The sequence below is a fragment of the Limulus polyphemus genome, unplaced genomic scaffold (assembly GCF_000517525.1).
Source record: "Limulus polyphemus unplaced genomic scaffold, Limulus_polyphemus-2.1.2 Scaffold2173, whole genome shotgun sequence".
Classification (NCBI taxonomy): Eukaryota; Metazoa; Arthropoda; class Merostomata; order Xiphosura; family Limulidae; genus Limulus; species Limulus polyphemus.
The window spans coordinates 134,768-157,231 of NW_013667783.1; the positions used below are offsets into that span (position 1 = coordinate 134,768).

Consider the following 22,464-nt stretch of genomic DNA (forward strand, 5'->3'; position numbering starts at 1 on the left):
AAAAGGTCTGCCCCAACTGACAATCAGTACACCTGGAAATATGCATCCAGGGTAAAGGGAACCCAGCTTTGCCCTCTTCTCACTGAGTGGATAAATGTGTGGTTGTATCGTAAGGAAATTTCTACTTCAAATTCAGAAGGAAGTCTCATTGGTCCACCGCCTCGGTGACTGGGAACTGGTAAGGACTCCTGTGCTCCACTTGTAGAAAAAATAAGGGGGGGGGGAGTAAGTGTGGTGGGGAGCCCGAAAGGAATGTTACTCTGGAGAAAATGCAATGGCTGTCTGCAATTTCTTATTTTGAAATGCAGACCATCCCAAGTTTATGCAATCCAGAGACATCTATGTATATACCACTAGGCTTGCCACTAATGGTCTTGTGGAACACTCCATCTGTATAGTGAGTGTTACAGCTCTACTGGTAAACAGTGCAGATTTGAGTAAAAGCACACCTGATCAGACAACAATCGCCACAGAGTGGGATCTTATGAGTAGTGGTTAAAAAAAAAAAAAATGTTGTGAAACGACACCCAAGTCAAAGCTGATCGAACATTTGTAGAGTCACTATCTGAAAATGATAGAACCAGATAGTACAGATAATGAGCAACGAAGGAATAGAATGCAAGCCATATTCTGGCCTGAACAATTTCTTCCAACAGAGGGTGAAAATGAGCAGCCAAACACATGGTGATATGACAAATTGGATGAGAAGAATGTTAAGGAGACAGCAGCCTTCCAAGGATAAGTCTGAATATGCCAGCCTAAGGAGTTGATGAACCCAATAAGTTAGATCCCAGAAAAACAGAAGGGTTCCAAGGAATAAAAGGTTGGGAATGTGAACCCTGAAAGGAGACAGTAAATGCCACATAACACCATAGGAAGCAAACCTGAAAAGGAAGCCAATAAGGATTGGAATGGGACTATAGGTGGGAGATGGAAGGTAAGGAAATGTGAAATGGCATTTCCAGGCAACAGAGGTCTTTGGGAGGAAAAAACAGGCTGGATATATGATGAAATAATAGTATTGATATAGGATTCTGGTAACGTTAACAGCATAAATATCCGATCAACAACACCCATAAGTTAGAAAGAAAAGGAAACATAATATACCACACACCCAATTAACCAAGTGAAAAAAAAAGGTGACAGACCGAAATAAGAATGTGCCAGAAAAAGTGAATCTAATTTTTTTCTTCTTGATTGTATTTATCCTCAGAAATGTTGTCAGGTTGAAAATGAGAAGAAATTGCTGGCCGAAAGAAGGAATCTAACTACCTGCAAATTAAGGCCTGTACTTTTTCAGCAGGTAAAGTCGAACCCAATGCCTGGGAAGTTGTACCAGAAGCACCATAACAGGAATTTCCATTGCTGATGTACAAAATTTTTTAGCAATGCTCAGTGGGCAGAAAGAAGATCAAGATAGATTTGTGTGAGTTGAAGTATGAAAGTATCAGAAATTTCTTTATAAATATTTAAAAAATAACAGAACAACAGAAGGAGAGCAACATAACAGTAACTATACACTTTGTATAACTTCTTTAATTTTGAGCAACTAGGCAAAAAATAAAGATCATCACACACATACAAGATGGTAACTTTAAAACTACATTTAAAATACAAACTAAACTTTGGAAATAATAAAATGTATCCTGTCCTTCAGTTAACCAGTAAAGAAGCCTCACATATCAGTTTCATTTAATGTAAACATCAAAGAAGCAAGGCAATCCAAGATTAAGCCAACTAGTACTACTAACATTTTGTCTCCAGCCATCACCCCCTCCAACATTTTTATCAATGGATTCAAATGAAGTTAGTGGATGGCCAATTTAACAACAGAAATGGCAGAAATCTGCCAAATGGCAGCTAATTCAAATCTCTGTGTTTTGCACGCATGACGCATATTAGGCTAAAGTTTTCACAGTAATTATCTTCTAAATGCTTTTAGGCAGTTCAAACAATTCATGGCTTCGTTAATAAGTTAGAATTAGAAACTACATAAACTTATTCTATGATAAGTCAAAAACTCAATGAGCAATGTAAGGTTAAACATCACAAACAAACAGTTTGATCATGACCTGACACCTTCCAGGAAATTGCCATCATGATACAGACCTAGTGCGTGTGCAGTGTCTTGTATCATTCATGGCTAATGCACTTGCAAGTGCGATCTTAGAACACATATGTTCTAAGTGCCAGTGAATATGCATATCACACAGCTTCTTATGGTACAATGCATGCTCAGCTACTTGGGCCATATCCCTGGCAGTCCTTCTACTACTATCTGGTTGATAGATTGAATGTATGACAAAGAGGGTAAAACTTAATTATACATTATACTGGTAACTGAAACTAAGCCAACTACTTTACAAGCAGTAGTCTCCAAGGTTTTGTAACCCTTCTGTTCACAGTCCCAACCTTCTTTCTGATACCAGTTGAATATAATCTGAATAAATAAGTTAAATCACATCTGATTCCACAAATAAATCCAGATTTTATAATCTTGTAGTATAACACTACTAAATGTAGTTCAACAAAACCTTTGAATTACAACTACCTTGTTCAGAAATAATACTGTGATAAATTATTCAGTGATATTTGCCAAAATTTGAAAATTGTACAATAATACAAATCAACCATATTTCTAAATCAAAACTACTCAAAAGCAATAGGTACAAAATGTTTTCTATAATTTTGAACAAGTAATGATCATGTTATGATTTCACAATATAAAGACTGAGCCACAATCTATGAACATATCACACATTATATTATAAAGCACACAGGATTAACAAAAAAAAGTTGGCATCTGTAAAAGAAACATACTAATCTTTTAAAAAGTGGACTTTCTTTCATCAGGGTGTGGCAAATGACCATTGTAAGCATACTGATCAATTAGGTGGTCACTATACAAGAACTGAAACCACACATTTCTAAGAATAAGACCTAAGTTGAGAAAGTGTATGTGTGATGTTAAGTGATAAGAAACAATGAGCAAGGGTAGTTTTGAATGAAGAACAGCTTACAATAATATGCATTTATGCAAAAAATAATGTCCAAAACAAGTGAAGGATTTACAAACAAAAACAGTTAACAATACATGAACTGGAAGAGCAAAATATGAATAAAAAATTTTAAGAAATGAATTCTAATAATAATGGATAAAGATTAAACTATATTCATAAATAGAACATTCATTAAGTAATAGAAATTAAAATGTTACAAATGCAATAACAGAAAAAATTCATTTCAAAACAGAATTTTCTAAGATTTTTTAACCACCTCAAATTCTTGTCATACTATTTATCAAGGAATAGTGGAATTAACTGTCACATTATATTGTCACCATTAGTGAAGGGTTGAGCATGTTTAGTGAAATGTTTTAATCCCACAATCTGCAGATTGTGAGTTGAGAGACTTAACCAACAGGTCATGGCAGGCTCATTAGTTAACCCTCTGGATACAGGTATGGTCAAAGTGCTTAAGTAATGACCTTTTACAGAGTTACTTTTAAAATTTAATAATACAATAAACTTGGTATCAAAGCATAGCTTATAATTCAAATTTTTTATAAGTTTTAATTTCTTAATTTCAAAAGGAAATATGAAATATTCAAATAAATTCTCAATCTTCACTACTCTGTATCACATGACACTTCATCCATTTTAGATTTTCTTTCTTTCTTTCCTTACATGATCTCTTATGTTCCCACAAATAACACTGATACTGTAGATATTCCCAAAATAAAATATAAATATATAGCCTCTAAGCTTCTTGCTTAATGAAATGTATGTAATAAACAGAAACCCACATGCCACTCCTCTCCTAGCACATTCTGCCTTTCATAATATGTCAATAAATCTCTGACATTGTCAGTGGTTTATTTTTACCCAAAAGAAAGGGAAGATTCCAACTTACTTGATGCTATGAGGCAGAAGTCATTGAGATAAAACATTTTGAAAATTTTTTTGTTAGTTTCATTGTCTTTTATCATTGAAACTCAGCTTAACCAGATTTTGGAATTATTGTAATCCATTTAAAGCTTAGTTGGAAAGACAGTTAAATTATAGTAGTCTTAAAACATTATATTTTTTGTGCATGGCAATATTTGGTATTATAAATTAAAAATATTTTTCTTACGAGTACAAAAACTTGAAAAAGTTTTCAAATGTAAGAACTAAATTTATTGCTTTTTTATGTATATTTTTATTTACTGTTATAAAAGCAACTAAAATACAAAAATTAGAAGCTTATTAGGTCAGATAAGAAAAGTTAGATGGAAAAAAATTAAACAAATTACTAAAGATAACAAGCACATCAGTATGCATGATTATGTAATTTGATGGGCATGCTGGCAACTCAATCCTTTATTTACACAAAACTCTTCTAAACAATTATAAATGGCATTTGCCAAACTCTGATGCAACTGTAATGAAATAAAACTAAACGAAAAGACTATTAGGTGTGGCTGTAAGAATAAATAGTGTAACTGATCTGTTACAATGTTCTAACAAGAAAAAATGAGTGATCTATATATATTTAATAGTTTAAAAAAAGCATTTTATCATTAACATGAAAATCACCTTTCACTGAGACTGACTCAGTAATGGCTTTGTAAATTTAGAGACAAATCTTTAGTAAAAATATTTTATTAAAAAATCTGATTATTTGTGTACAACAAACTTGTAATGTTTGCTAAAAGCTTGCCAAATTTTGTGAAGATATACTCGCTACATTCAATGTTATAGTATGTTACAAGGTTGGACAAAGTGACCAAGCCTGTATACGGAGAGTTAAATGACAATGATCATTAATACTAAAGCCAAGTTTCATACCATATCAGGTGACAGATATTAAAATACTAATCCAGTAGGCCTCTTTTTATTTCTCTGTCAGATTATTATTTAAACCCATTACCAATAACAATGAGAACCATTTCTCTCTTGAAACAATGTTAGATATACCCGATAATATTAAAAATATGTATACTTTTCTTCATCTGAATATTTTCAAATATCATTTGCATAACCTCTAAAACCTCCTAAATAAGTATTAATTTTTTTATTACAGAAAAAATTTGTATATAATCTCCAAAACAAACTTTTTTCTGGTCTGGAAGCCATTTGGTTTACAAGGGTTCCACTGTATATTGTTTTCAGAGTTTGACAAGACATTGGTTTTATGTTGTAGTTCTTTTTTCTATGTTGTTCATAGAAAGTACTAATGGTTTTTATAAACTTGTATATCTCATATTCTGTAGTATATTATAATGGACCTTTGCTTGCATAAGGACATTTCTAATGCTTTTGTTTGTTGTTTTTTAAAAAAACCAACAACAACAGGAATTTCAGGGAAGATTTGCTTTAGACATTCATCCAGTTGTAAAATCTGTGCAGTTTAATAACTTAGGTCATACTCTTAGAAACAAGTGACATCTAATAACGGCACTATGAACATCTCAGTGACCCAAACTAAAATATGTTGTACAAATACCAATGACAAAACAAGCCATGTTTTATATCTCAATGCAGTTTAAGCTAATCATTGAAGTATTCCATTAAATTTATCACATCTCAAAACTTCAAGTCAAAATTCTTTACTAGCCTGAAAAGTTGTATTGTATACATCATATTTTCATACAAAATTTAATATGTATAAACTTGTTTAAAAATATAATGGAAGGGTGTTCATACTGTTGTACTTGTGAACCCATCAAATATAATTTCATCTTGTAAGGCTTGTGAATCATCACTGTGTGGGTCCCATTTCTACATACACCTCTCTTGCTAAGATACACTGTACAATTCCTTCACTGTAGTTTAGACCACAGCTTTATTTGTTGGTTCAAAATGTACAACAATTATCAAATGTCTATTTTTGTTATACATTTTATTTAATTCATGAGCTATAAGTTGGGATTTTTTGGCTCACCACAACAATAAGTCAGCACTAAACCAATTCAATTAACAACTGACTGATGTATGCATGTCTCTTATCGATTACATTTATTGTGCAAAATTGCAATACATACGATAAGTTTTATTATAAGATGAGATGTTCTAATGCTTCAGTCACCAATAAAATTAAAATGAATCTTCCATGTGAGGCAAAAAAAATCTACAGTAATGTGGTAATGAAAGATGGAGAATATAGATCCTGAAATGTGTCTATTTGGAAAAACGTACGTACCCTTAAAAAATTAGTAATTTCTTATTCTCATAAGAATACAATTTGTAATTTTTGGAACAAAGAAATCTAAAATTTACCATAACTCTTCAGAACCATATGAAGAATCAGATACTTTTTTTTTTCTTGTATAATGCTTAAATTTTGACAACATTCAGAAAACAATGTAATAAAACATGTCATTTGATATATGAAAACCTTGGCTTTCTATTGGTTATAGATAATATAGAATTAAATGTAAGAGAAAGCTGTTAACAAATCCTGAAAAAGAAGATGTGACAGGTGGGTGTGGCAAGAGGGGTCTGTTTTTTTTTATTTGATGGCTCTGTAACTAAACAAAATTGAAGCCTATAAAAATTATGGTTTGTCTGAGCAATGACAATATTATAGTGAGTAATTTTCATTGAATTTCATACTTATTAGAGGAGTGGTGAATAAAATAGAGAAGAAGAGATGCCTAGAGAAAATGTGTCACATGACATACTAGGGAAAATTCAGGATTTTTTAAAATATTGTCTTATTAAATTAAGAAGTTAAAACTTTTATACTATTAAAATATAGATTATTAGCTAAGATTTTATGCTATAGTAATTGGTATAACATAAATAAAAAGTAGTTTAATAAAGTTTTGAGTGTAAATTTCTAAAACCTCATGATATGTCCAGTAAATGATGCCCAGGCAGATAGGGTTAATCTATTTTCCAAAAATTTTTAAAATAAAACTAATAAAAGTAACAAAATGCTTGTCTAATATGGAGTTATGCATGACCTACTCTGTATTATATTTCAATGACACTATTCTATAGAGTTGAGTGATTTAATTGACATAAATGATTTCCTATAAGCAGCAATTACATTGATTAGTCTTTTAAATTATCTGATTAATCAAAATTATGATTAATTGAATGATGTCACAAAAATAATCAAGTAATCAAAATTCGGGTTTCTGATAGTTCCATTAGTCTATCACTGGAATTTGCTATAAAATTGATTGCCATTGAGAATAATCAACTAATCGAAATTAAATGTTCTGATTATTAGAACAGCTGATCAATCAGAATTATGATTAAACTGATTGTCATTAAAACAATCAACTACGTGAAGTTAGAGTTTACAATTATGTATGCTTTCAACTATTACAAATATCCAACTGATCAATCAAAATATTATCATTATGTTTGCTTGTTTTAAAGCACAAAGGGACATAATTGGTTTGAGGTGTGAACAGATGAGGACCCATGATTTAAGGGCCTTGGATTTGATTCCCATTGTAACTAAACTTGCTTCCCCTGCCCGTGTTATTAAAGCTACTAAAACTATCTGCCACTGTCACTAATTTCAACTGACGATTAGAGAGAAGTTAACTGGCTGTCATGAATCTAGAGGAGGGGCCCAGAGTTTCTGGACCCCAAATTTACTTTTTCCAGAAATTAATAACTGTATTTTTTAATTTTGTAAAAGCCAACATAGATCTAGGGAAGGGGAGGATTGGACACCTCCATTTTTTTGGGACTAATTACCCACATTCTTTAATATTATATAGGTAGGTATGGATCTAGTGGGGAGAGGTCCAAACCTCCTCTTTTTTAAAGAAATTAATAATTGTATTTAATTTTGTATAAGTAGATACAGATCTAGGGGATTCCAAACTATCTTCATTTTTTTAGTAAAAAAACAAAAACAAAAAAATATCCAGATATCTTTATACTATCATATAGTATCTGAAAGAAACATCAAATGTCAGAGTTTTTGCTTGAATTGGCTATTAACTACCATAAAAGCATTGAGTTTTTCTGAAATCACAATACTAGAGTTTACAGCAATCCAGCCAATAACTGGTTACTCTAAGTTAATAAATCAATTAAACATTTCTATGGTTAATGTTTGTGCATTCGCTTTTTACAGACACTCTAATATTGTGTCCAGACTTGAGATTTTTTCCCATCAAAGACAGTATTGTTTAGAACACCTGCAGCTATAATAACACTTGTTTCTGAATCAATTTTTCATTATTTGCAAGTTAGAATTGCAGGAAGAATATTTTTCGTATTGTCTAAAATAAATAAAAATGCAAGTTGTATGACTGTATAAGTAAAAAAGTTTGAAAATATTTTGAAAACGGGCATCTCATTTATCAATGCTATAATTTGTTTTCTAAACATAATTATAAATAGAACTATTTAATTTCACTGAAAAAAATTCAAATGTTTGTTGTGTTATTATTCAAATATTAATCACATTAACTCTGTACTATGGAATCGGTCCCAGGGATTGACCTTATAACCATTTTGTGCTTGTATAATTTTCAAACTATAGCTTTTAATACAGGAAGCATATCTTCATGAAATTTTACAGATTATCAGTAAATATTACAAGGCTTTAGTACACAAAATATCATTTTTTTTTAAGTATTGATTTGCTTGTGCATTTTTTCCTTTTCAAATGTTGACTATCCAACATGCAAAGTAATTTTGATTTTAAGATTAAAAATACTTTTATGCATCAGAAAATTGTCATATTTCACACGTGAAATTAGATAATTATCAAACTTTGTTTTAGGAAAAAAACTTTATTTTGTCTGTTATTTTCAATATTCTATCTCTGTATGGGTTTGCTCGATTTGACCTCATAATCAACATAAAAATTTAGGAAATATATATACAAGTTACATTTTTTTCATTCTAGAATGACTACAAATTATAACAAGAAACCACAAATGTTTTGCTTAAATAGCTTAAATATCATAACATTATAAATCTATATATAAATTTATATATTTATTTACTTTTTCACTTCATTGATCATTCAGCTGTGTCTAACTAACATTAAAGATGTTGCAATGACAGTGCACATGTAGTCATGTTACCGTGTCCAGTAGTAAAAACATTAGCATTTACAAAGTGACTTGTCTTTGGTTTGTTCTAGTGAACCAGTATTTTGTAAAATACATTCAAATTTTGGTTATAATACATTAAATATGCACATATTTATATATATTATTACTATTTACAAATAACCTTTTAAGTTTCAGATATTTTTTCTTAAAACATACAACAGTACATAAAGAAATATAGAAAACAATGATTTTTTCTACTTACAAACTTTGTACTCGTTTGCCCACTTGCCGTACTTTGCTAAGCCTTGTTAAGTTTTGCACATTGAGGATATAAAACAAAATAATTATTTTAGGTTTTATATATACATTTAGAAATAACCAAATATTATAAATTACTCTATCAATATTGCAGAATCCCACTATAATTCATCAGGCTTACCAACTAATCTGTGTTTGAGTAAAAAAAAATGTTTTTCGGACAACATTTTTACTTCCTCTAGTGATTCAAGACAAAAAAATAATCTTGGGAACTTCCCATCTTCTAGAGACTGAGAAAACCACCACTGGGACATTCAGCTTTTGATTGACTGTTCACATGTCATAGACAGAAATAGATGTATGTAAGCAAGTATTTCCAAAAATGAAAAGAGGGAGGCAGAGCCACTGTGTTTGATTTACTCAATGTAGTGATATCTCAGCAAACAGAAAAGATAGGAAGTTCTTATTTTATATTCTAACTTGTCAATATCAGTAATTTAAGTTTCTAATTTATAAGAAACTATGGACTGTATTTGTACATCACAAACATATAATTTGAACAAAAGCTGTATTAAACATACCACACGACATATACAAATTGATATATGGGAATTTTGCTTTAATATTTAGTTTTAAGTTTCAATTATAATCTACAATGTGATACCAAACTTATTGGCATACATTCATAAAATAGTAGATCAATAAAATTTTGAATGTAAGTCTACAATGTGATGACATGCCGTTTGAGAGAGAGGGTTCAAATAAATAAATAAAGATATAAACTGTGAAATTGCTGGATAATAATCTGACTGAGCTAATAATTTACAGAGTACATTAAAATTATCCCAGCTTTGACTTATTTAGGACTAAATGGTCAACTTTGTTTAATCAAAAAAATATAATACCTTCTTTCATATAAAAGATACTGAAAACGTTTTCTTTTCTAAATGTTCACAGCTTTATTTTAAAAAAGTTAGCTGTTGTCATACTTTTTCACTGTAAAAATGAAACATAACTGCAGCTAGTGTGAGGTTAAACACTATTGTTACTTCTTAATACAATAATACTATATTATCTGAATAAACTTTCTCTTTCTATTCTTATTCATTCCCTAATGGTTTCCAAACAAAGTACTTGTTTGCTTAATAAATAAAATCAGTTATGATTATTCATTTCCTTGGTTGGTTACAGTATTTCAGCAAATGTGTAATTATAGATACAACACTTAAAACCTCAAAAACTGTCATTTGAAGTGTGTGTGTGCCAGCCAACTGACTTCTCTCTACTCAGCAGTTCAAAATTAGTGATAGTGGCAGATAGCCTGATGTAGCTTTACAATAACAAACACAAAACAAGCAAGCTTAGTGGCAATGGGAATCAAATCCAAGACAATTAAATCAAAAGCCTCCCCCCCCCCAAACTGGTTAAATGATTACCTAATTATTTCTAATTGCAATTATTACCCACATTGTTGACAATAAAACATGTTTTCATTATTTATCAATTTATTTAATTTAGTATGAGACTACTACATATTTTAAAAACAAAAATAGTGACAAAAATGAACCTTAAAAAAACAGGATTCTGGCCTAGGAGAATCCAACATCAGAGCAACCACATCTGTAAAGAGAGGCCATGGTAACAAAAAAGAAGACTACTATGACCAACAAAAAACAAATAATGAAACTGTAAAACCACCCCAACCACAAAGTGAAGGGAGGATAATGGACAGATAACAAAAGAAGAGAATGGGAAAGTTCTGATGTAGAGAAGAAAAAAATAAAAGGAAGTATTATGGTCTGACCCCGCACAGGAAGAAAAAACATTCAAAAGATGTGAGTTGAATTATGGTAGCGAGAATGAGAAAAGCATAATAGGCCAACTACTTCAGGGACAGGGCATACTGCCCCCTGATTGCAAATGCACCCCAATATCCAGGTAAAAAGAAAAAAAATCAAAGAATGACCCAAAGATTAATTCCCTATGAGAGCATGAGTAAAATCTAAGGAGACAAAGACAAAAAATAACACAGCTGAGTAATCATGGCCACAAAGAGAGAGAAGGAGGCCTAGGTAAGACTCTCAAAAATTACATGTGCCGAAAAACATATTCAGTTGGGGTAAAACAAACTGCCCTTATTCACATTCATACATTCAGAAACACCCAGGCACTAGTATAACAAGCTACTCATCAGGTCTTACAGTATGTTGCCAGAAATGGTACAATTTCCTACGGATCATAGTCGACATGCTCGCAACCAACAACTGCATTATCAACCCAGCAGTGGTAGTCATGACCACCCGAAACCGAGTGCAAAATTCACAAAGGCAAAAACACGAACAAAAATTAGAAAAAGAAGAGTAGATAATGAAATTTAAATCATGACTCTCACAAAAAAAGGGAAAACAACATTAACTAAATTAGAAAATACTTGAATGTAAAAATGAGTGGATATTGTAACCAAATCACGAGTTAAAACAAAGACGTTTGCACAGTAATTGCCAATCAAGAAGTGATTAACAGGTGCGTTATTAGAGACAGTGCTAGTTATGATAGGGGTAGTGCATACTCCTATTGGTGGAAGGTTGCTGCATGGTCATTTGCATGTAGATGTGCAGAAAGAAGTGAGAGTTATACGACTAGTGGCAAGAGGAGGCAAGATATTGTATCGTAAATTAAGCAATACTAAATATATTACTTTAATCTTAAAATTTTTTACATAATTAGATTCTAGTTCATTCTTTCAAAGTAATGGAAGTTTGGATGGGATAATTTATAGATTCAGTTCTTAAGTGTATAAGAAAATTTTACTTTGTAAATGATTTGTTATCCCACATATTGACACTTTCATTTTCAACTGTCCACTCTTAAATTCCATTAGATGTTTTCTGTCAATGTAACACATTTTAACATTGTGACAAATACAATTTCAAGTTAATGTACGATTAAATTTTTAGCTTTTTTTTTCAGAACAAATAGGAGCTTTATACTGTTGGAATTACATAAATAAATGTTTTTAAATAAATAAATAAGGCTATCTATATCATTAACATGAAATACTCTTTTCATTACAGCAACAATTTCAACCATCTTACTGTTGCTGTCATTATTTAACTCATTTTAACATGTAGTTTCTCTTGACTGTGAAAAATAAAAGCTTTATATGGGTATGTGTACATACAATTTTATCAAACTATTTCCAGACCAGTTTGATATGCAGAAAATCCAGTTTTTAAGCTTAACAAATTTCAGTGTTTATTTTCTAAAAAGCACTACTGAAATAATATTAATAAAAAGAACACTTGAAACATGTGCCAAAAATGGATAAAACGTGACCCTCTCACTATGCATAGGTTAAAAGTTAGTTACATTCAAAATTATTATCAATTTATGCAAATATACTTAACATCAAAGCATAGTTAGTAAATCAATTTGTAATATAAGTTTTAGGATCTTAATTGTATTAATAAATATTTAAATAAATCCACAATGGGAATTGTGAAATTTGTTCTCTAGGTCTTCCCCCTTCTGAAATATGGAATTTAGTGAAAATTACTCATTATAATATAGGTATTACTAAGATAAAGTCTAATTTTTATAGCCTTCAATCTTATTTGTTTCTGGAGTCTTAAACAACAAAGTCAGACCCACTTGCCATGCCCACCTGTCACAAATTTCAAATACTACTCTCTGGTGTTTTATATCATTTATAACCAAAAGAAAAGAAAGGCTTTAATCTATTGAATAACAAATAATGCTAAAATGTTTTCACTACACTGTCAATTTTGTCTTCAGTTTGAAAGTTTCTCTCATAGTGTTCAGGTTTAGCAGCTACAGAAACTATTTTAAGTCCCTTTTGACTTAGTTAAATTATAATAGTTATAAGACATTTGTTTGCTTTGTGCATGTTAATGTGTCCTAAGTGTATTATCTAAATAAGCTTAAATTTAATTATCAACTGACAGCAAAAAACAAGAGGTCAGAGGTAAGTATTATATTTCTTATTTCCATGTATATTTTTTATTTATTGTTACAGAATAACCAGAATGTAAAAATTAGAAACTTAATACAGTAATATGAGCTACATGTTCACCAAGTGATTTACAACTTGTATGGTGCGATTAGTAGTTAGACAAAACACAGTTCAAATGGCAATAAAACAATAAAATTAAGTAGAAAGAGATGTAGACTGTTAGGAGCCTTAAAGCTATTTAGGATAAACAACTGTACTTTTCTGTTACAATCTGCAAACATTATATAAAGAAAAAAAGGGCAATTTAGATTTAATTCATATTTTTATAGTGGTTAAAAGGTTGATCAAATTGACAGTCTGTATATAGTTATAACTAAAATAAAAGATAAAATATAGTTTTACTGACAAGAATGTTTGATATTTATTTAAGAGGTTTTGCAAGTGAAATATGAAGATTTTCAGATGAAGAAAAGTATTTTTAATATTAATATAGAAATCTCTTTGCATTTGCAGCAGTCAACATTATGACTCCATATATTCATGAACAAATCTTTTGTAAAATTACATAATTCAAATATCTGATTTTCTATGTACAATATACTTATGTTTACTGAAAGCTTGCCAAATTTCGTGAAAATACAAAAACATGGTAAAAGTAATGGCATGGAGGCTCTAATGGTTACTTTGTGGTCACAAGGTCAGTCACATAAAGCTAACTCATGTGGAAAAAGACTTAAAACAATGAAACAAACATGTACTTGAAAAATTGTTTTTGCTCACACAAGAATATTGTGTTTAAACTGGCAGCGATAACTTGACAATACCAGCACAATTCCAAGGCCACCTCCAACATTTTCCATAACAGCCCGGAAAGTCTTCAACCATACCTGTCAAAAATATAATTTAACAATGAATTACTATTTTTCACTGCAAATTAATGCAGTTTCAATAATTTCAATGTTGTCATGACAATGTAAATATAGAATTGGAAAATTAAATATAACTTTAATGTAATACATTTGTACTCAAATTCACTTACATATCAGATAAGATATGACAAATTTCATTAAGGATCACCTTAATTGTTGAAATCCTTTGCTAATGGTCATTCAAGACTACTTAATATAAGAGTAGTATAAAGCAGGGGTTCCCAAAGTTGGGGCCATACTGAAGTGTCAAGGGGCCATAGAAAACACACAATAATATTTAGAATTATACACAGACATTTCTTCACATTAGAATACTTTTATTTGAGAGCTTTCAGCCCTATTACCAGAGCCTTCATTGGGCAACAATGCAGAGAGAGATAAAAATTCATTTAAGTGTGGAACACTGCTTTAAAATAGGTATTTAGGCAACAATCATAACAATAACTGACATCTGGTATTAAAGTTATTAAACATATAGAATTATGATAAATATAGAAAATAAATTGATTGCTTCAATATAATAAACATAAGGAACATAGTTATAGGTATTATACAGAGAAATAAGAATAAAGGAATTTTTCATAAAAACCTCAACAAATAACATGTTTTGTGTTTTTGATAAGTGGCATCCATGCAATCTTCTCACAAAGAAAGTGGTTCATAGCTCTTGGCGCGAGTGTAATAAACAATACATTGAGAAAACACAATGCCCCTTACAGGTGAGGTTCAAAGAACACCAAGTACATACTAAGAACTGTGCTACAAACAGATTAGCTAGCCAGGCATGGATCCAGGGGGATCTGGACCCCCCCTGCTTGAGCAAAGCATAATTATTTTTTTAATATCTAGATAAAAAATATGTATAAATAAAAAACTAAAAAAAAACCCAAGTAATCATAAATTAACCTTAGAAATAAAATTTTTTATTTGTTTTTTAACTAATATAAGTAAGATGTCTTCCATCTTATTCTTTTACTTACTTTTTTTTTTACTTTACTTATAATTTTTTTCACTTTACTTTTTAGTAAACTCCAGTGCTAACAAAGCTACAACTGTAAGTAAAAAATGGCAGATCACTTATATATTAGCGATTTTTCCTTCAATATCTAAAAATATATCTGCCATTTTTTAGGCACCAAACTATGGAGAAAAGAAAAGCTTCACAGGCGGCAATAAATTTTTTTTTTTATCAAGAAATCAAGACCGAGTTTTGAGGATAATTTCCATCAACTAGCAGAAAATCCCACTCTGGAAGCTGACACAACCACCCTACAGGCAACAGAAGACCCAGCAACTGCCATGCCTTCACCAAGCACATCAAAAATGACAGAAAATCTGGATCCGAATAGAGAGTACAATGACTTGGGATTGTTTGATAGATCGACACTAACTGATGATGAAAAGATGTAGTTGATGAAGAAACATTTTCACCCTGATAACAAGTTCACCTTCCCTGTGTGACAACACAAGTGCATAAATCTGAAATTTAAATTGTACTGGCTTGATCAATTTTCATGGCTTGTGTACTCCAAGGAGAAGAATGGTGGATACTACTTAACTTGTGTGCTCTTCGCATGCAAACCCGATGGTACAAAGAGTAGATTTTATCTCTTGATGAAATAGATATCAATGACGGCTGTGTTGCAGTTTCGACTTTGAAGGGAGTAAACAATCAAATAGCCTTTTCGTTCATTTGTTATTACTGATAAATATTTCAACTTACAAAACTTTGTTTTACATGAAATATAATCTATATAAATACTTAAATTTTCCATTTGGACCCCTCCTGCTCAAAATCCTGGATCCATCCCTGCTATAGCTTTTCACATTGAAGAAAATGTCCACATAATCCATACTGTCACGATTTATAAGACTGTTTAATTTAGATGTTATTGACTGATTTGTTTTTGTGAGTGAATATTTTATTATTGTTCAGTTTTTGTTATAATAACAGTTAAAAGCAGATGATTGTACGAGATTTTGTTAATACTTCATTGACGTTGAGACTATTGAACGTCGCATGCAATACATTGACATCGAGAATATAGAAGGCAGACAGACGATTAGGTGATAGATATAAATAGCATGAGACAAGCGAGTAGCATCAGACAGACAATAGCAGATAGATAACAGCAGAAGAAAGTAAAGTTACAAACGGAAAAGTTAACTACTGCTGAAATTATGACTTTTCTTTATGTTGAAAATGAAAATATAAAATTTAAAAACTATTAGTTTCAACAAATCTATAAAAATCTTTGCCATTCTGATAATAAGAAAATGCAAAAACTGAGGCTTAATTGCAAATATTCTTTTAAAACTCAAGACTGTTACTTTCATTTTGTTGAAATTTCAACTTGTCTTTGGAATGCAAATATATTGACTTACAATATATGCAATTTTCTATTTTGTTGACAACTTTAAATATCTAATTAATTAATTACAGTGCTAATTCTGAAATGAAGGCTAGTAATGAGTATTATAGGCTACAGCTTACAATTAAATCTCAGAGCACTAATCATTTGAAAGTCATTGACTTTCCTCCAGGACGTAATGCTGAATTTAACTTAAAAATAGACCTGCAAAAATGTCAAAATCATACACCTCGAGTATAAGATTTTTGCTTTGATATTTTAAGTAACTATATCAATCACCAATACTCAATGAAAAAAAAAATCAAGTGTAAAACACTTAATGACACAGTCCTCTTTAAACAAACCTTTGTGGAACTTTTTCATTGGGATGGGCAAAATAACCTGATATTGTCTTTCCTTTACATTTAGGACCTATAACTGTTTTTGATCTGAGTCAAACAAACACTTTCCTTAATAATCACTGTCACAATTAAACTTCTACATGATTAACATTATGAATCAACAGAATAGTTCACTATAAAAAAAAAACAATTTTTGTGCACATAACAGCAAACTGGATTTATTTCCACAATATAGACAATGCTTTTAGAACCAAATTAAATGCACTGTTGCAAACAACCTTACAATTGCAAATTAGCAAATGAAATTTGAACTAATCCATTTCACGGCAGAAGTGGTAATTTTGACAAGACAAATTATTCTCCTCTACTCTGTTGTTACAATACAAGGCTGTGACACTCACTGTAAAACCACCAGTATAACTCTTGGTTATTACAGTTGTATCCAAAGCTTTAAATAATTGTCTCCTTTTCGACAAAGTGCAGACAGGCTGGTTAAATTACTTTAAAACACTTTAAGAAGACAAATTATTCTCCTCTGTCTCTGTTATTACAATACAAGTTGTGAAACTCACTTTAGAAATTACCCAGTTTAACTTCACTTTTACTCTCACTAACTGTACTTGCATTAACTTGGTCGCCTGTATATATATATATATATATACACACACACATACATTGCCTGACTGGGGCCTAGAATTTACACAAACTACAAGGCATTAATTCTCTCAACATGGGCTCTGTCAATTAAACTAATCAAGTGACCTCTTTGTACTTATTTAAACTCTTGATAATTTTGATATTACTGACTTTTAATATAGTATGTATATCTTCACAAGATTTGGCACTTTTCTCTGTTATTTTCTCTACCCTAACTCTATACAAGGTTGATCAATTTGACCGACCTCATAACCACCTAAAAAAAAAAATCAAAATCAATTTAAATTAACCATTTTTCTTTCTAGAATGACCTCAAATTGTAACATAAAAAACTACATTCGTTTATCCTAAGTAGCTCTAAGTTCTAACAGTATACATCTATTTATAATTAAATTTTATTTATTTATTGCCCTTTGAACTGTGTCTAACTACTATCCGTGCCATTATAATTTGTAAATCATTCGGGGAATGTGCAGCTCACGTTACGCTAATGAATTACATTACCCACAAGCTGCTCATGTGTGTGCCTCATGAAGCATTTTTATTATGATATTATTGTTATTTATTTTACCTAATCTAATCTTAACAAACCTAAAAGAATCCTATTTCTACATTTTAGTTACTTTTATAATTATACATAAAGAATAAACATGAAAAACAAGAAATAAAATACTTAATCAATCTTCTTATATACACCAACACATATATAAATATAATATATACACACACATATACATATATATATATATATACACACACACACACACACACACACACCAATGATAGAGGTGATCCAAACCAACCACCACTCAAGAACTAAGATGTTGCTCCCAAAGAAAGAGACTCCCATTTGTTGCAATAGAACCACTGAAGGGATAACATGTGTCCTCCTCCTCCCAAAAAATGCACAAGATTTGAGGGAAGCCCACAACCCATGAGATAGAATCTTCCCTGTAAGTAAGAGCCTGACTGTCCATTCCATAGCCTGGAGCTGGATGGGAAACGAGTGAGCCGGGCGTAAAACATGGTGAAAACTTGTAAAACCCAGCAGAAGAAATATGATGCTGATGCTAGACAAATGACTAGATCCTGAACTGCAGAGCCTGATCCCTGTATACAAAACATAGCTAAAGGCTAGATTCATTCACTATGAGAATGTAGAGAAATGCCTCAGCAACCATAAACTCGGGCATCGATGCTGGTGAAGAATGCCAATGCAGAGTGAGAAAGGACTCCATTGTGCACTGGGGAGAAACAAAAAATGGGTTGAGATGAGAAAGAAGGATGATCATCCGCGAATCTCCTGTCGTCTTAGGCACAACAAATAAAGATGAATAAAATCCTAGAAGAACGGGATCAACTGTCACTACCACATCCATGATCAGTAACTCTGATAGCTGTGAAGCCAAAATCCTCACCTCGCTGCTCAGGTGGAGGTGTAAATACCACAAAGTGGGAGGATAATGGAATAGAAAGACTAACTTCAATACCAGAACTTGAAGTGCCCATGGATCTGCAGTGAAGGAATGCCATGTGTTCATCAATAGTTGTAACCTAACTCTGAGGGACCCCATCTAGGTTGATACCAATGCCATTGGCATTGGTTGGCCCAAATGGAGTGGCCCTGAAACTAAGGTCTAAGTCTATTATAATAGAGGGTGCATTGACACATGTGTAGGAATTTGCAAATTAGATATTGCCTAGGGCATTTAAGTGGGGTATAAAAGACTGGAGCATGCGAGACCTCTGCTTAGATAGGCAAAGCCAATGTTGAGGAATAGCTAAAGTTGCAGTGGAGGGTAAGTATGTTTTAGAAGTATTTATTGTACTAAAAATATCTGTGAATTAATGATGTTAGTCTGACAAGTCGGAAAGCAAGATGATGTTCACATGAAGAACAAAAATACTTGCCCATCATACAACTTGCATGATCTTTAGAACCTCTGAAATGCACATCTACAGCTTTTTCAGTATCCCTGTATATTATATCTTAATCTTCTCTACCATGAAATATCAATAAATCACCAATGTAGAGTCAAATGAATGGTTCATAACTCTGACATCAAATACTTAATACCACATTGAATGGCACTCTGTAAAAGGTCATGGCATTCTCACTTTGATTCCATGCACATATGGTTAATGTACAATTGATGCCAACACATCCATATTCACCAGATTTGTGAAAATCAATGAACTGGGGGGACTTTCACTGATTGTTTATTTTTTGAAGTTGAGAAATTTAGGAGTGATTAATTTTAGCTTTCTTTTCTATATAAATAAGAAAAAGTACTTTCTATATTATATGATATGCTTAATTAGCTAGAAAGAATTAATGTTCATGTCTTCTAACTGGAATAAATATTAATCAATCTGTGGTGTATGCACATCACTATTTTAAAATTAATCACAAGATTCTATTAATCAACAAGCTTAATAACTAGTAGGAAAGGTAATAATAAACTAAAACAATTTCATACAACTAATTGTGGCCTTCTTTAATAAATGATACTTTAAAAAATTGCACAAATTCATTTCAACACAATGAAAAAAAAAACGTCAAGAGCATTTTAAGACAAAAAGTTTAAATGTTAATACCTACACCAACAAAAATGACTATCTAATTAAGCAGATCAAAAGAAGTCAAAACGGAATTTTCAGTATTCGTTATCAGTAATCTTGCATATCTTTGAGTATATTTTAAAAATCACTTAATTTTAAGATAAACTTATTAAAGTGACTTCAATGATTATTTTTCGAGTTCCCAATCATATGAGTTGATTTTATGTAACTGTTACAATGCACATGTTAAATTATGCCATCTAATTAGTCAAAGCTGAAATATAAACATTTTGATGCTTAAAAATGTAGTTTTCTGTTTTATTCATAAATATGAGTTGATACCTTTTTTTATTTACTTGTTCACATATATCAGAAAACATATAAGCATTTAGAGCTTGATTCCATTACAAATGTCATGTTATAAAATGTTTGTTTCATGCTCCATTGAAAAACCTCAGACAGTTTCCTTTTATTAGTTTAAACAGTATTGTTAAGTTACAGCACAAACTTACATTTTGATTTCCAAGAACATACCAAGATGGCAGAAATAGATATTCTAAGCCAATATGTGCCCCTTGAAGGTCAAGACTGTGTCTCAGAAGAATAGCACTAACCACCAAAGCAACAACTGGCACACCTACTAACAAATACAGCACCTGTTAAGAAAATTATGGACATAAATACTGTGCAATAATACTATCCACATATTTGGGTATGAACAAAATCCAGAACTTGTTTTATGGTTGCAATACCAAGAAAATGTTGATGTATTTGGAAAGAGAAAAGTTGATAGAATAAAAAAAAAATCATGCATTGCATGTAAAGGTTTTATAATTTCTACCTGTAAGTTTTAAAGTAACAGTCTATCAACAATAGGGCTTGTGAAACAGAAATGACATTAACAAAGGTAAAATTAAAATAATTGTTGCCAGTATCTTGTGATTATACAGAGTATCATCAGGATTTAGCTGAGCTTCAATAATAACACTTATCATAAAAAATAAATAAAGGTATTTTATAATGTGCCTTTAACAAAATGTATAATCAAGTTTGTACACAAAATTCACTGAGTATGACCTTCTATGGTTTTATTCTATCAATACTTTGAGGATTTGGGATATTAATCATAAATACAATTCTTAAAGCCAAACTATTTATGAAACACAAGTTTGTCCATAAAATTCACAGAGTATGCCTTTCTATGATCTTATTTCATGAATACTTTCAGGATGTACGTTATTAATCATAACCAAGTAATACTATATGGTGTAACTTAAGAGTATGACTCTATGTCATTATATTAGTGAACTGTAACTAAACCTGTTTTGTAAATGGCATTAAGTACCATATGTAATATAGCACATAAAGCATTAAATGGTTTGAAGTAAAATTAATTTTTATGCACATAATTACAATTCAAATGACCTGAGGGCCTCCTGAAGTTAATAAAAATCATGACTGTACTTCCATTGTCATTTCCAAATAGCTTGATATACGGCTTCTTTGTGAATATGTCTATGATTTTAATACAATATAATTGATATATTACCAAATTTTTGTCTTTCATTTTACAAGATATCTTGTTTCAAAAATCATAATTTGTGGAATATAATGCTTTATTGGCAAATGAACTGACAATTTTGTAAAATTTTATATAATAATCATAGAAATAATAATGATCTATACTGACATAAAAAGAATGTGCAAGTTTTTCTTAAAAGTTTATCTATCTTTCAATACATTAAATATAGAGGAACATTATTACTACATTTTTTTCAAGTAGCAAAAAATACACATCATGACAGATGATAATAAACGAAGTCATATTAAAACAAGGAATATTGCATGTGTGATAAAATTGTGTTTCTTAGTGCAAATGAAATAATAGTATCAATTAACATACAGCTAATTTGTTTTCTATATATGTCTATGTTGTCATTGTGTTTCAATGTTCTTCTCTGTTAAGCTATACTTGAATTAAAAAAATTAAAATCACATAATTACTTGCTGTAATTAGACATTCTATGAAATGTATAACTGTAGAAAATGACTAAGTATAACATAAATAAAATATAAGCTTCTAATATTTTCATCAATTCATAAATTCATGTTCTGCAATTTTCAGCGTGTCTTTTATATACTACCATATGATTGTATTCTTTAATACTTCAAGAATTATATCATTATATTTGGGAGCAATGACAAAATTAATACAAAGGCTGATGAGAATAATGTTAAACTTCTTTTACATTTCCACTACACAGTTACACTGAAAAGATTATTGTTCTCAAGGTCAATTTCACATTATTTCACAAAAGTATTTTTCAGTACATGTGACTAATTACATAAATTCGAT

The 22,464-nt window shown here is 30.8% G+C and overlaps 1 protein-coding gene across 2 annotated transcripts in view; it reads right to left on the minus strand.

The window, feature by feature from the left end:
* LOC106466164 (sodium-dependent serotonin transporter-like) overlaps nucleotides 1–22,464 on the minus strand; it is a 121,686-nt gene that overhangs the window by 62,160 nt on the left and 37,062 nt on the right. For both annotated transcript variants that reach the window (XM_013926407.2, XM_022394128.1), the window contains 2 exons: nucleotides 20,621–20,764; nucleotides 14,028–14,134 (listed from right to left, as the gene is read on the minus strand). In XM_013926407.2, the coding sequence (XP_013781861.1) occupies nucleotides 14,028–14,134; nucleotides 20,621–20,764 (251 nt within the window). The remainder of the gene's footprint in view (nucleotides 1–14,027; nucleotides 14,135–20,620; nucleotides 20,765–22,464) is intronic.